Below are 10469 nucleotides of genomic sequence, written 5' to 3' on the forward strand. Positions count from 1 at the left end.
TTTATGTCTGTGCTGTGGTGCATGAGATGTGATGAAACCAAACCACCCTGACTTTTGATTTATGGATTAAAGGGTATAGAAAAGCCTCAAAAATTAATATTTAGTCTCATCAGGTTTTGTTTCTAAATACCATGATTAACACACGATGCCTGCCGAGTTAAAACTCCCCAGCTGGGAAAAAGGCAGTCCTCCAGCTATAATACACATTTCAGAGTATAATTTTTTTCTGAAACTTAATAGTAAAATAAGAATTCTTAAAGTTTTTACTTGGCTGCCTGTTTGTGACGCAGGGGAGGCCTCAGTAGTCACACCTTCCTATTTTTATGAGCAGGAAAAAAAATTAAAATAACATTTATAGTGCAGAACAGCACTTCAGAGGCTTTTTTCCTTCCATACCACAACCTGAACTTTAAAATGCCTTGCTTGGAGTCACTGTTTTGTTGAAGCTGGGGCTTCTTAAAGTTTGCTGAGACATTAAGGATGAAAAAAGCATCAAACAGGCCATGGCCTGGCTTGGAAATGCAGGAAGTCAAAAACCAGGCACTGAAAAAGGTTTTGGGATGGAATTTAGAAGCAAGGGTCTGCTGGAGCTGGTGGGCACAGGGGTGTGGTGGTGAATGGATCCCACCGTGCCAGGGGGATGGAGGTGACATTCCAGAGGACATCCTGCTGGGAAGGGTGGCCAGGAATGGTGGCTCTGAGGGCAGAGCTGCTGCTGGTGACATCTGGAACAGCTGGGGGGAAGTGGAGAAACTCCTCAAGGTGAAGGGGAATGAATGGTGCTGGTGTCCTCCAGCCAGTGCCACCATCCCTGCCAGGGCCTGACGTCACCAAAGGTGTCTGGACAGGGCCCTCCATGTGGTTGGAGGGAAGGCCAGGGTTAAAAATAGCTCTGAACTTGGGTTGTTATGTAAAGAGAAGTCATTGCACATCACCTTCTCTGCGTTAGTCAGGCGTGTTCCCAGCCGGCCCAGGGGACAGGGGAGGCTGCTGGATAATTACTCCAGGTCATTGTGGCCCAGATTGAAATGGGAAGAGTGTGGGAAATGAGGATCACACCTTAGCCAGCAAGGAGAGCTCCTTGGGGTTGGTTTGTGATCAGGTCCCTTCCTGCTGTGTGAGCCAGGCAGGAGATGCTGCAAGGGGCAGGTTCTGCATGTCCAAAGGTGCCTTTTTTCACATGTGATTCCTAAAGCAGCTGCACAAGTTGGTTTTCAGTAGAGACTCCTCAGTTTTCTCCCAGACTCGTCACATTTGGAGTCTCTGCGTGGGAGTTCCCACACTCCTGCAGAGAAGAAAAAGGTGAATTCTTTGCTGGGTTGTTTATCAGACAGAGGGATGGATGCCTTAGGGGGCCAGGGGAGGATTGTTTTCCTTCCTTCTTTGCTCCCAATGGTTTCTTCAGTGGCCCAGCATCTGCCAGGATCTGGTTGTCACAGCAAGCCCATGGGTGTCACCGTGTGTGGCACGGACATCACCCAGGGCTCCCACTGCAGGGCCTTCCCCCAGAGAGCTGCAAACATCATCATCAAACCCAAGACTTAATCTTGTGTGGATTTTTCACATCTCAGGTTGAAAAGATGTTCCTCTTCTGAGGGGATTCCTGTGCTTGAGGCAGTGGAGGAGCTCTGTGTGGCACAGGGAGAGCTCACAGTGTTCAGTCAGCGCGTGATGAACAGCTTTTGTCACCGTTATTTGTTTTCTGCAATATTGACTCTGGCACTCCTCAGGCATAACACAAGAAATCTGTCACCTGAGAGCCCCAGTGTAATAATCCTTGTAGCAGACTGAGGGAAGCTTTAGGCCTCTCATTTGATGTTCCTGAGCAGGTCCCAGCACTGCAGCAGCACCCAAAGTCACCATTTTCGTTGAGTATTAATTTGCCCTGATCTGATTGCTAACACTAATAGGATTCAGGAGTTTGCCAAATCAAGGAACTTAAATTATATCTGCTAAAAAAAGGAGCATGTTTTGGTGGTAAAAGATTTTTCTTGATTACATTTGTTGAGATTTATGATAGTTCTGGTCAAAGTGAAACTACCAATTAAAGACTTCACTGGTTACTGTCACAGTGGTGAAGTGCAGTGGAATAAAAATGAGTTGAAATCTGTTTCTGTCCACTGGTAACTGCAGTGGGAAGGGAGAGTTTGAGAGCTGGAGGAAACTGAGGACTGGACTCCAAAGAATCTGGTCTGAAGCACAGTACTGGGTGTAGAAACAGTGTTTGAAGCTGGTTGTGAACAACCCTAACAGGGCATTTGTGAGGAGCATCCCCAGCTCTGGCCTGAGCTCCCAGGGGATCCCAGCCTGTTGCTGATGGAGAAATGTGTCTGTGTTCGTGTTTCCTGAGCTTCTGCCTGAGCTCTCAGGGCTGTGCTGCTGCAGCACCACTGCACAGTGAGGAGAGGGAACACCAGGACAGGGTGCCCAGAGCAGCTGGGGCTGCCCCTGGATCCCTGGCAGTGCCCAAGGCCAGGCTGGAGCCACCTGGGATGGTGGAAGGTGTCCCTGCAGGGGTGGAATTGGCTCAACTTTAACATCACTCCCAACTCCAACCATCCTGATGATTTTTCCATGGACTTATTCACCAGATAATTTACAGCACACACACTCTTCATCCATTTAGCCAATAATATAACCAATAATCTGCTCTTTTTCCCTAAGCCAGTATTTATTTGGTGCTAAGCTTTAATTCTCTTTCCCTGTGTGGAGCAGAGCAGGGATGGAGGCAGGAGCAGTTTCCTCTTGGGAAGCTAAAAATGCAATCAGGTTTCACAGGCAGCTCAGCTCCGAGGAAAGGAGACATATTGTGGGCTGGCTGAGCTGTGCTTTCATGTCTGGAGGCTCTGTTAGGCTGCACTCGTGGTGACACTTTGATAGACTGACACCGAGAACATTTTGTTCACACAGGAGTCTAAATAAGTTAATACAAGTGATGTGCCTTTTAGCCTCCCTCCCTGCCAGCCACACATTGTGTTTTAAAATAAAACCTGGAAATTCGGGTGTGAAAATTTGTAGTGGGAAATGTGGCGAGTCCCAGCTTGACGACTGATCCAGCAGCTCCTCTTGGTTTGGGTTTATACACCACCTCCCCTCCTGTGGAATTAATAATAATTGTGGTGGTCATCTTCATCATCATCATCATCATCATCATCATCATCATCATCAAATAAATAAGAATAATAAAAAAGCGTTTCAATAGAGCCAGATACTAAAACATGTTTTTTTTTATGCTGCCTGAGGATTTATTAATACAACTTTTACCTCTTCTACCAAAGCCAGGGGTTGTTCACTCTGAAATGCATCTTTTCTCCTAAAGGTCAGCATAAAATCAAGTTCATCCCAGAAATGGTGGGGCCTATCCTGGAAATGACGCTGATCCCAGAGACGGAGCTGCGGAAAGCCACGATCCCGATTTTCTTTGACATGATGCAGTGTGAGTTCCACTCCACCAGAAGCTTCCAGAGGGTAAGCAGAGAACATTTAAAGCCAGGATGATTTGGCTTTTTTTTGACAAAGCATAAGGAGTTTTGTTATTTCTCATTTTTCTAAGGAGTAATATAATTATGGATTTGCTTATTTCCTGTAAGTCCTGAGGGGCTGTGGAGTTTGCATCTGTTGGTTTGAAGTGGTTATTGAAGGAGAAATTTGCATGTAGTAAATGAAACCTTTGGTTATGGCACAGGAACAAAGACAGATGTCTTAAATTGTCACTGTGACTCACACAAGGAGTTTGCTCCTGAGATAAATTGAACATAAAGAAAGGTTGATAATGTGGCAAAAGTATAACCTGTAAGGATTTATCATCTCTGCTCTCTTATAATTCTGATTTTCCTCGCCATTTTATGGATTTTGAAGAGGGAAAAAAACAATCCAGCACTGTCAGTGCTTCTTCTTGCTCTACAGGCACTGCAAAATCTCAAATAGTAATGGAGCATTTTTATTCTATTTCATTTGAACCTGCTGAGGGCTGCCCTTGAGTACACACACACACACCATCTTTTCCTGATGGCTCCAACTTCTGAAAGACAAATGGAGTGAAAGAAAGTTTCTTGCTGTCATTCATCTGACATTGCTTCCCTTCAAACTTTACTTATGGATTGAGTTTAAGACTAGTTAGGCCAGGTAGGGTTTGGACTAAGCCAGTGGAGCTCCTTCCCACTGTGAGATTGCTGTCGGTCCAGGACATGACCTTGTGAATTCTGCAATAAAGCTTGACATGTGATGTTTGCTTTTTCCCCCTTTCTATTGGCAGCTTTCTTTCTTGGATGAAAAACCTTATCCTTTTCCATACTTTTCTTGTGAATTGCTCTTGAGAAGCAGCTCTTAATAAATCTGTAGGCAGAGTAAATGAAAATCTGCGTGGGGAGACTTAAGCAAGGGAAATGGCATCAGCTTTATTGCTTTGATTTGTTTTGTGCTGGATGGTGTGTGGAGAGGTTGTGAACTGTGTTTTGGCTTCATCCAATTACTGCATAATCATTTTCTCTCGTGTTTGACTCCAGAGCTACTGTAAAGATTGAAATGCTCACTGGGATACCATTTAAAGAGTTTCCTGTCAGATGCTCTCTTTCGTTGCTTGTCATTTTTTATTTGTACAATTATATAGATCATGAAGAATCCGAGGGTGACTTTATAGCTAAATTTATGGCCCTCAATTTTCCTGACAGAGGGAAACCAGCTTTGTGTGGAATAGTTGGATGATTTTAATAAATGAATGTCTTAAATATTTCACTTAGCAGGGTTTTCTTGCTGTTTGAGAAGAAAAATGCCTGATCCTCAAGCCAGAGATGTCTGGGGTTGTGCTTGACACAGTGGCAGTGTAGCTCCTTTTTGCTGGCATTGACAGGACAGGTGCAGAGGTTACAACCCCCTTTTCCATGGGTTTGGAGGAACCAGCCACATCCTGCAAGGAATAATAAATCTGCCCACTGATTGTGCAGTTCTGAGTTTGCTGAGTATCTCAGGTTGGCCTTTGGGGAATGAAGATCACAGGCTTGGGAAAAGCAGAGGGTTGAAGGAAAGTCTCAGCTGGATGGGACCTCTGGAAGTAATCTGGGTCTCAGGTGGGGTTATCTGGGAGCACCTGAAGCTCAGTTTGGAATATTTCCAGTGAGGCTTGTTTGAGCATTTCTCTGGGTGAGCTATTCCAGTGTTTAATCCTGGCCTTTGGAAGGTGTCCCTGCCTGTGGCAGGGGGTTTGGAATGACACGAGGTCCCTTCCACCCCCAACCATTCCAGGATTCTGTGATTCAGACTTTCTACATTTCCCTATGGAATTTCCTTGGATCACCTTGTGCCTGGTTCTGCTTCCATCTCCTCTCTGAGCACTTTTTAGGTGTTGGGATGTTTGAGCTGGATTTTCTCTGGGCTCAACAAAACCAATTCCTTCAACCATTGTGGGTTCTGCAGCACTCTGCCCTCCTTTACACATCTCCAGCTTGTCAGGGTCTCTCTAAGCTGCTGGATCAGAGCCAGACACGGAATTCCAGCCCTGGTTCAACAAGTGCAGTAGTCCTGGTGCAATCCAGGACACATTTAGGCTCCATTGAAGGAAGACACCTTTTTTTTTCATGTTCAGCTTGGTAAATTTGCTTTTACCAGTCACCTTCTTTCTCTTTGTGTACCTGGGAAAATCTTCCATGAGATCTTGCTCCATGTTTTCCTCAGGAATTGAAGTGGGGCTGCCTGGTCTGTAGATTCCTCACTCATTTTTCTGTCTCATTTGTGTTAAAGTGATAGAAATAGATATAATCTATTTTTTTTTTTTTAATCTTACCAGTACCTAGGCAAGCTTTGAAGCTTAATGGGTCGATGTAATGTGCTGCTTTATATCCTTTATATGCAAGTACCAATTATCCTTGTCCAGCACTGCTTCCAGAGAGAACTTCCAAATGGCATGGTTGGCTGCTGTTAAACTAATCTGCCAGAAATCCAATTATCTAACCTTATTAGTCACATCAACAAGGGTTTAGATTGGCTCCACTTCACCAGCAGATGTATCAACCTCATGATTTGTGGGGGAAGAATTGCAGGTTTTTGCAGGCCTCTGATGCTGTGGTGGTTTGTGTGATAAACAGGCAGCTTTCCCTGTGGTGGTTTTCATTTCAGGAGGATTTGGGTTTGCCTGGTAAAACCAGGAACAGACAGAAGGGTTTTTTTTTCTTCTCCCAGTGTATTTAGAGACAGAACAGGATAAATTCCCCTTGTTTTTACAGAACTATATTAAGGCTGACTGAATTAAAAGCTGGATTTGCCCGTTTTGTCCTGTCCTTCTGAAGGTGCTTTGAAGCCTTTATAAGATTTCAAAGTAGCCTGTGCCTCAAAGCAGGAATCCCATCCTAAAAACAGTGTGGGACTGAAGCTTCCCTGTGGAAGGAAACTCCTCCTTCTCCTCTTGGCTTCTCCCTTGGCCGGTTTCAGGAGCCTCTGGATCAAAGGGAATTTATCAGAGCCAGGGGAGCGATGAAAGAGAATTGGTTTGATTGTTCAGGTGAGCAGGATGGATCCTGTGGTGAGAACAGGAGGGAAAGCTACAGGTGGAACAACCCTGCAGCTGGAATGTGGAATTTGGGGCATGGAAAGCTCCTGCTGTCAGTGCCTGTTCCCCCCAGCTGTGCCTTCATTCCTCATTTCCTACCAGAGCTCTTTGCATGAATTTTAAGTGACCTTTTCTGGACCTGTGTCACTGCTGGTGCCACATTCTGCTTGTTTGGACTTGAGCCCATTTCTGACATTTAACAATAAATCCCAGCATCACCAAAGAGTCACACCAGCATTTTGATTTTCACATGCTGGTTATTGATGAATTTCAGATGGGTTTAATTCCCCTTAGTCAGAAGTTTCTCCTGGTTTATCTGAATTTCTCTTGGCTTTCAGAACCTATTAAGTATTTTTGCCACTTCTGAGCCCTGGGTTAATCTCCCTTTCCTTTTCTCTCCTTCTCATTTCCCTGTGCTGTGGATTTGCAGACAGGACACAAGTAAATGACTCTCCCAGTTCCTGTGATCCCACTGAACATTCAAATAACTAATCCCCCACAAAGGATTGGTTTCAATAAGTAACATTTTTTAATTACCTACAGTTGAAGTGTAAATGTGTACAGTTTTTCTTGGTTTCTGGCCTTTTGGAAAATATCAATAATCCTCTCTCCCTCCACCTGGAGAGCAAGGGAGAAGGGTAATGTGGCCTCCAAAATGATCCCATCATTTTGAATGGCTCCAGATCTGTTCCCCAGCTGGAATGCTGTGGAGGAATTGGAAAGAGAACGGATGAAACCTTTGGGAATAACCACCAAGTTCCATAAAAACCTCTCAGCAAAGTTTTGCTGTATTTGTGTGCCATTTCTGTGTTAGGACTAATTTCTGGTGCTGTGATCTGTCACTTGAATTTTATATGGCCAATTATTATTAGCCCACATCAAAATGAATTTATAGCAGCTTGGAGGGCTGGAAGTCCTCCTCATCTACAGCAAAATTAACTTGTCAGCCAGTGCTACAAATTCAGCCTTCCTTGAGGTAAATCCTGGCCCAAAAGTGATCAGTTGAGTTGACATGAGCTGGCTCACCCTGATTTATTTGCTCCAGGGGGGAGATTGTCACAGGGAGGAAGCGCTGGATGTTGTTGTTGCTCAAGTTCAAACTCTCATCCTTAAAGAGAAGCTGAGATCTTGATCAGCTGCGAGGAAAAGTGGATAAAAATGTCCTGTAATCTTCTGGTGTCACCTCTCAAGCTTTCAGAGTCAACAGGGGGATGTGAATGTGGCTCACTGATGGTGAAGATATTCCCCCTAAAGCCTTCAAAAAGTGCCACTCGCTCTAATGGAAACATTGGAGATGTGGCACTTCTTCATTTGAGACTAAATCCCATCACAGTAATTGCAGGCTTATTTATGCATTAAATTAAATGTAATGCATTTATTTAAGGGAGAAAGAAAAGCATTAGGGGAAAAAAAAAAACAGAGAAAAGGAGAAATGGAGTTTGTAGCCAGGTGCAGTGTCCCAGAGCCATTGGATTGTGCAGCTCCAGGGTCACATTCCTGCTCCCATCATGGGAAATGATAAACCTCCAAAGCTCCATAAACCTCAGCTGGTATTGATAAAATCTTCCTCCATGGAAAGACCACAGAAGGAATTTTAACTGATGTTAAATAACATTTATTCATCTGGCTGCAATCATCTGCATCACAGCGACTCCATGAGAAATATCAGGAATGACTGAAGAACAAAGATATTGTTAATAATCCTTAAAAACCCCAAAATGCCACAAGTCTGGCTCTGTTCAGCCCAAGAGGCTGTTAGGGAAAATGGCCCAACAAAGCTTGGATTTCCAGAGATTTAAGTAAAGCTGATAGTGGGAAGATCCTCGAGAGCCTGCATGACAAATGTAATTGCTCTTCTGTATCTGAGGAATCTCTTCCTAAAGAAATACATCACCTTCAGGGCTGGGGCTGGCAGCAAGTGTCAGTTTGCACATTGGGTTAGAAAGTCAATTTATTTCTGGGGTCATTAGGGATTTTTGTGACTTTGTGTCTGTTTCATCGTTGTGTTGTTTCAGTGTTTTACTCAATGCTCTGGTACTGTGGGGACACGTTTAGTTCTGGCAGGGGGTGGTTTGCATTATCCTGCCTTTCCTCATTTCCCAGTCATTATTTTAATATTTATTTTAATATTTAATAATGGATTCATTGCATTCACTGTGACCAGGGACAGGGCCTGAGGGAACTGGAGCTGTGGCAGGGGGTTCAGTTGGGAATCAGGAAAGGTTCCTCATCCAAAGGGGGCTGGCATTGCCCAGGCTCCCAGGGAATGGACACTGAGGCTGCCAGAGCTCCAGGAGCCTTTGGACAGCACTCCAGGGATGTCCAGGTGGGATTTTGGGGTGTCTGTGCAGGGACAGGGGCTGGACTGATGATCCCTGTCCAACCCAGGAATTTTAAGATCCAGACAATCCATTCTTTCTCCATGGTACATTATGTGCTGTTAATATCACCTGCAGATGCAAAGTACATCTCTTGACATTTACAAAATGTTGGTACTCTTTGTTTTTGTGCAGGGGCCCTTTGCTGCTCCTCAGCATCCTTAGGGGTGGCTTAAGCAAGAGACAGTGAAAAAACCTGGTGACACCTGTCCTGTCACCCACTGTGAGCACTGGGCTGCCATGCCCTGCCATGGGCTCCCAGCTCGCCCAGCCCCTCCTGCTGAGATCTGTCTTTAGTCCTGTGGCTGCCTCTGCTTATTTAATGAAGAATTAGGAATTTAGTGCCTTCACTGATTCCTTACAGAGCAGCAGGCCTAGAGTGAGCCTTCCTCCACTAACAGTTCACATCCATTCCTAGCAGCAGCAGCTAAAACCCTCTGTAAACATCAAAAATCCACGGAATTACCCAGTTTGCATTTAAAACATATTCTGATGGCCTCTTAAGTTTGTGTTCTTTTAATATTGCCCACATAAAATTATTCTGGAGTTGTTTGAAACTACTCCCCTCTCTCCTGCAGGGTTTATTAACAGCTTTATCAGGCTGTGTCCTCCAGTCAGTGTCTGTGTGCTAAAAAGGGATGTCAGGGATGCTGGGGGTGCATCCAGCAGGGTTATCCAGCCTCAGGTGCTGCCTTTCCTCTCTCAGAGAGCATCCAGCATTTTTGTGTTTAGTTCTGTTGCTGGGGACATTCTGTGTCTCCTTTCTCCCTGCCCTCAATTCCTGGCATTAATCTCCTTCTTTAGTTTTCCATAATACAAATATTTACACTTCATTTAACAGCACGACCAGCGATTCCTTTAACCAAAGAAGTCCTTGTAGGGCAGGAGATCATCGTGGAGAGTCTAAAACCAGAGACTGCAAACTCTAAAAGTCAATCAAGCTTTAAACCAGGGGCTGAACATCTCACTGAGGCACCCAACCAATCTGTGAGGCATGGAGGCTACAGTAATAAAGTGAAATATTTGCCAGCTGATTATTTACGCTTGCTTTGTTTAATTACAGTTCGAAAACGAGATCATCACCAAGCTGGATCACGAAGTGGAAGGAGGCCGTGGAGATGAGCAGTACAAAGTGTTATTTGACAAAATGTAAGTGTTGATCAGCAGCAAAATTTATGTCGTGGGGAAGTCAGGAGAGAGAGCAATTAGACTACAATGAACTTTGTAGCCCAGAAATAATTAAAATCTGTTAACGATGCGCAATATTTAAAACCACACCTGAGTCAAGGTTTTTCTCCGTGTGTGATTAACAAGGCGAACTTAATTGGTTTTTCAGTCTCCTGGAGCACTGCAGGAAGCACAAGTACCTGTCAGCCCCGGGAGAGGTGTTTGCCCTGCTGGTCAGCAGCCTCCTGGAGAACCTGCTGGACTACCGGACCATCATGCACGACGAGAGCAAGGAGAACCGCATGAGCTGCACTGTCAATGTGCTGGTGAGCAGGAAAACCACAAATCACTGCAAAATCACTGCAAAATCACTGCAAATTCAC

At 44.7% G+C, this 10469-nt stretch overlaps 1 protein-coding gene across 2 annotated transcripts in view; it reads left to right on the forward strand.

The window, feature by feature from the left end:
* Positions 1–10469, forward strand: part of DOCK1 (dedicator of cytokinesis 1) — a 263271-nt gene that overhangs the window by 193999 nt on the left and 58803 nt on the right. For both annotated transcript variants that reach the window (XM_015632986.3, XM_015632987.3), the window contains exons 33-35: positions 3320–3468; positions 9983–10068; positions 10256–10412. In XM_015632986.3, the coding sequence (XP_015488472.1) occupies positions 3320–3468; positions 9983–10068; positions 10256–10412 (392 nt within the window). The remainder of the gene's footprint in view (positions 1–3319; positions 3469–9982; positions 10069–10255; positions 10413–10469) is intronic.

The sequence above is a fragment of the Parus major genome, chromosome 6 (genome assembly GCF_001522545.3).
Source record: "Parus major isolate Abel chromosome 6, Parus_major1.1, whole genome shotgun sequence".
Lineage (NCBI taxonomy): Eukaryota > Metazoa > Chordata > Aves > Passeriformes > Paridae > Parus > Parus major.